We start from the raw sequence: 5747 nt of genomic DNA on the forward strand, positions 1-5747 counted from the left end.
CGATGTTCATCATACGGGTAGCGATCTTCTGAAGTATTTCCAAAAAAAGTGTGAGCTTTCTTTTAGATAAGTACCAGTTCCATGTCAAAAGTTGTGATAATGGTTCCTATCTATTTCTTTAGTATGACTGAACTGTTGCTAGCCGTAGGATCCAGGTTATTTACTTTGTCTTACTCAGGATTCATCATTTGATTATTCCTGCATCTAAGTGCTAATGTTTACTTTGAAACTTGAACCTGGTGCCTATCGTTAATGCTTAATCCATAGGAACCTGTAACTTCAGACAGCATCGAGACTATCCACTCAGGACACACGTTTGTCAAAAGAGGTTGATTGGAATTCCGTCTTGAATATCAATATATTATTAGCTTACTTCTGTCGTCAGTCAGACAATCTCTATCTCTGTTAAACACTACCATCCAATCAATCTTATTTTATAGAATGAAATGTTTAAACTGTAATTCTACTGTGATTTATATGTATATGTATATGGATGCTTACAATCCAATCTCAAATTGTCTTCTCCATCTTACAGGCTCAGCTTCACGTGGACGTAAACATCCTTTACCAATGAGAGATTCAGTTGAATTTCCGGTTACACTGTTTCGTGGAAGTAGAGGTTTCGGTTTCTCCATTCGTGGTGGACAAGAATTTAATCGTATGCCACTAGTTGTATTACGTATTGCAGATGGTGGTGCTGCTCAAATGGATGGCCATTTAAAGGTACATTTTTATTATTGTTTGCCATAAACATCCTTTTTTTTAGAATTGATTTACCAAAGTCTGAAACTCAAAAAATGTAGATTCGTCCAAAAAAAATAGGATGTAACTGTAAGGATGGCTCGTTGGTAAACTCTAGGAAGCCTCAAGAAGGCCAGAAAGAGCCGAAGACATTCCATCCAATCACTGCTAGAGGAACATTATAGAATATAGACGTGTAGCTCTCCTATTGGTTGAATAAGAAGGCCCACCTATGTGCCTATTGGCTATCCGTAATGATGATTTACTTTCATCCAAAAAACTATAAATACAAGAAATTTTTGTACTATATTTGACACTATTTTGGGGAATAACATTCCTACTTACTATTCTTCGGTCTTCTCTCTTGCGACGTTGCGGGTTCTATCGTTCAAGTAGTCTAGTAGTACGCGGCATAGTAAGAACCAAAGCTCTAGATATAACAGTAACTATTTACAACAATAACAAAGGAATTCCTGTTTTGTTTTGCGTTTTAATTAATACTGCTAACATAATTTATATCTGAATAAGTCTTTTCATTCGATAAAAATCATTACTTTCATAGACCCGTTATGTATCATATCAATTTAATGTGTCTTAAATACTCCATAATTTTATCCTCTTTAGTATTATCAGTTAGTAGATGAATGATTGCCTTTCCTCAATTTCATGCGGAACTTCCAAAGTTGTTATTTTCAAGTTGATTTGTTTCATAGTAACACTTGTATAGTTTCACCGATTTTTTTTGTGGCCTGCTTGAATATCTGGGTTACCTGTTGTTGCCATCTAGATATTTCAAGAAGTTATCTGTTTTTGCTTGTTGTAATACATCATTTATATCTATTGATCACATAGCCTATATAGGCACGTTTATAAACAACGAATGACCTTTCGCTGTACAAACTGCAAAAAAGTACAATCAGAGACATTGTGATGGTTGAATTGAACCGACTGGGTTATGCGAGAAGCTACTATCTCAAAGAAGAAATAAGAACTCGGAGTTGACTTTTTGCTACTCGTACTGGTTTATGCGTCATTGGTCTGGTCAATAAATTGGTGTTCTAATCGATGATCTTATTTCATGTTAATAAACAGTGCTATTAAGAACATAACACAATCATACACTGGTTTAGTAAAGTGTGAAAATCATACATCATTGAATTGTCTCTTTAAAAATTCATTGCTCCTTCATTTCTGTTGTTATCTTGATCGCTTTCAATCTCCTCTCTTCTATTCATTCCAATCTTTTCAACCTTCTGCTCGCAGACATTGCACTTCTGTCTGGTGTTATATACTCTTTATATCTGCAACATAAGTAGCACACACTACAGTCATTAAGGTGTACTTTAACTATTTATAAACTCTATATTACCACAACCATTACCGCCTTTATGTAAGTGAATATTTGCTATTTCTGCACACACAAAAAAACAACTAAAACTTCCTATTTCATAATATATCTATATTTAGGTTGGTGATGAATTAATTGAAATCAATGGTTATTCAACTATTGGTATGTCACATGGACAAGCTATTGAAATTATACAACGTGGCGGAAATACTATGCGTTTAGTTGTTCGACGTCGTTCTCCACGTGGTAAACAATCATTAGACCAACAAATATCAAATGGTTTAACTCGCATTATTGATAGTCGTATAAATGCAGGTAAATTCATTCATATTTTTGTAGTCCAATAAAAATTTATTTGATACTCTTTCAGTAGATTTTACTGCTTTTTAGTTTATTTTTTTCTCATGAATCAACTGTTGTGTTTGAATCATTTAGAATTTTAGATTTAGATCTATCCAAGACGTCAAATGGGTGAAAATCGATAATAGTGTGGTGTATGCTACCTACATTGACAGATATAAGTAGTATATAACACCAATCAGACGTAAAATGCGTGCCAGCAGAAGATTGATAAAATTCCAACTGGTCAGTCTCTAATTGGCATATGTACATACTGTGCGTATTGCCTCAATATTGTCTTAATTCACAAGCGTTGTAAGCAAAGATGGATAGTGGCTAGCAGCGGAATCTAGGACGCGCGTTTTGTCATATTAGGGACTTGTCAGTTGGATGTACCTGCATCTCAGAGTTGATGTTCACTCTGAGACTTGATGGCGTTTCAAGCGAAAGTTACTCGGTTTGAGTCCCAGAATGAATATCAACTCTGACATGTAAGTACATCCAGCTGACAAGTCCCAAATAGGACGAAACGCGCGTCAAACTGGATTCCACCGCTAGTCACTATTCATCTTTGTTTACAATAATTAACTAGTTATTATATAATAGTGTATATTAAGAAATAATTTCACGCAAAATATTGATTACAAACTGATTTCTTATTTAGTTCACATGTTGTTTTCTGTATTACATAACATTTTGTCAAAAATATGTTACAACTTAATGATAGTGTAGTTAACAGAATACCGATTGGGGACAATCGAATGTATCTAAGCACAAATTACAGACTATCTCACTAAATTCTGATAACCATACAGTCAACAGTTAATTTGCAAACTATCAATCAATTGTCTCAATCTTAACTGTTCCTTCTGTAAATATCAGTTCGTCTTCTCTGATTTCATTCTTCATGAATTTTCATACCGATTGCGCTTTATTCCTGTTCTTTCCTTATCGATCTTCTGCCAAAATACATTCTATGTCTGACCATCAGCATATACTACTTATATGGATATAAGTAGACCACACCACAGTAGTACGACTATTATATTATTATTCTACCCATTATCTACATGAATACTAATTAATCATCTCTTTATTTTATTTTGTCAATAACAATATGATTTTGTTTATAAATACATAAATCCCAATAGATTTATATAATTAAAATAGTTTATCAGATTAATTTTCCTTCAATTTATAAGAATATTTTTTTAAAAATTCAATTTACCTACAAAATAATACTGTACTATTAAAAACCTCTAAAAGGTTTGTTTTCAAACTTTTGTAAGTTTAGTAATAGGTATACCCGAATTGAACAATGATAAAATAGGGTTAAACATATATGGTACGTTTATTCCATAATTTTGTAGATATGTTTATGGATAAGGTTATCTGCAACGTTTTTGCCCCAAAATGCCCTGGTACAGCTGAGAGTGGGGCGAGTCCGATCTACCTCTCCAAATGCTCTCACATGGCTACGCGAATATATAGCCTCTACCAGGGAAATCCTACTCACTGTCTTCTCGCGGCAGGAGTGTCGTTTACGAAATTGAGAGGATGAGAAGCGAATGTCCGGCGCTTTAACCGGGTTGGTGGATATGGAGCGTCCACCTATGGGAGTTGGAAAACCCTGATTCTAAACCAATGGTGCACATGGGCTCCAGTATCCTGAGGGAACAAATCGCGTATGAATCAATCGTCAGTCACCGGCTACCATAGGACTGCATCTACTTACGATGCTCCACTGCCTTGTGGATCGGATCTGTAGGTCGAAGGCTCCGGGTGTGGCCCCTTAAGAAAACCACCTGTTTCAGTTTGGGCACCTGTGCAGTATCACAGTCCTCACACAAATCTCCTTTGATTTGTGTGGCGCAAATATATATATATATATATATATATATATGGTGCCCCTTTGTACCAATATTTATGTTTAAATAAATAAAAAGAATTTAATAATTGTGTTGTTTCTGGCACTTTTAGTCATTTTTTGACTTTCATTTTGTGAGTGAGCACTACATATTCGAATGAAGATTCTATCTCTAGCTATTTAGAGGAGGTATCCACAACTATCTGATCTGAACACTTCAATGTAGCTTAACTCAGTATCCAGGATAGAAAACACAAACATAATACATAATAAAGCTTAAAATGAAATATAACAAAATGATACTTTAATATCCAACATTCATTCATAATATAAAAAGAAAAATAGCCCTTATCTCTCAACACACTACATTTCTTGAACATTGAGAAAGTGTTCTAGATAATCTCAGTTATATTGTTTAAATAAGCTTTAACGATGCTACTCGATTTATTGTATAAGGTAATTTGGACTCAGAAACCTACAGATCTGATTCTTATAAATTGGATGCTTCAACTATCTGCTTACTTACTTACGCCTGTTACTCCCAATGGAGCATAGGCCGCCGACCAGCATTCTCCAACCCACTCTGTCCTAGGCCTTCTTTTCTAGTTCTATCCAGTTTTTGTTTATCCTTCTCATGTCTTTCTCTATTTATCGGCGTAATGTGTTCTTTGGTCTCCCTCTTCTCCTTTGGCCTTCAGGATTCCATGTGAGGGCTTGTTTTGTAATTCAATTGGGTGATTTCCTCAATGTGTGTCCTATCCACTTCCAGCGCTTCTTCCTGATTTCTTCCTCCACTGGAATCTGGTTTGTTGTCTCCCACAGTAACTTGTTGCTGATAGTGTCTGGCCAACAGATCCGAAGTATCTTGCGTAGACAACTGTTAATAAAGACTTGTATCTTGTGGATAATGGCTTTTGTAGTTCTCCACGTCTCCACTACTCCTGTAGCTCCTCCGGGGGCTACTGCCTGTCCCAAGCCCGGGTAAAGGAGGAGGGTTAGGCATGGGGTTAGCTACCCCATCCCGTAGAAAACCAACTCGCTATAAAAACGCCAACCAGAAAAAATTATTCAACTATCTGACATACTAGAAGAAAATACCATTATCAATTGATCTAAAGGTGTTCATTACTTACTCTTCTTTTGTAATCATTTTGAAACTACGCTTTTCTTTATGTTGTTATTGATAATCTATTGAGTGTATCGTTTTCTTACTGTAAACTTCATTGATTCTAGAACTATCATAAAGTTTATACAGGTAATAATGTTTTATGTTGTTTGATTGTTTGTATGTTCTTGAATGTGTGCATGTGTGTACATGCATGTCTATATTTGTATATTTATACATGGTTATCTGTTTATGTGTATATTTTGTGTATAACTAGAATATGTTTTTGTATTGTTCCTCGGAAGTAAATACACTTGTTGTTATGCATCTTTTAATTCTTTTAATGA

At 35.0% G+C, this 5747-nt stretch overlaps 1 protein-coding gene across 1 annotated transcript; it reads left to right on the plus strand.

The window, feature by feature from the left end:
* Window positions 1-570: 570 nt before the first annotated feature.
* On the plus strand, window positions 571-5539 carry Smp_205990 (unnamed protein product; the record flags this gene model as incomplete). The annotated part of the gene is made up of 3 exons (XM_018793042.1): window positions 571-723; window positions 2209-2404; window positions 5529-5539. 3 exons carry the CDS (start codon window positions 571-573, stop codon window positions 5537-5539), a joined length of 360 nt encoding a protein of 119 aa, XP_018644799.1.
* Between the last annotated feature and the right edge of the window lie 208 nt (window positions 5540-5747).

This window comes from Schistosoma mansoni (genome assembly GCF_000237925.1).
Source record: "Schistosoma mansoni, WGS project CABG00000000 data, supercontig 1145, strain Puerto Rico, whole genome shotgun sequence".
Taxonomy (NCBI): Eukaryota; Metazoa; Platyhelminthes; class Trematoda; order Strigeidida; family Schistosomatidae; genus Schistosoma; species Schistosoma mansoni.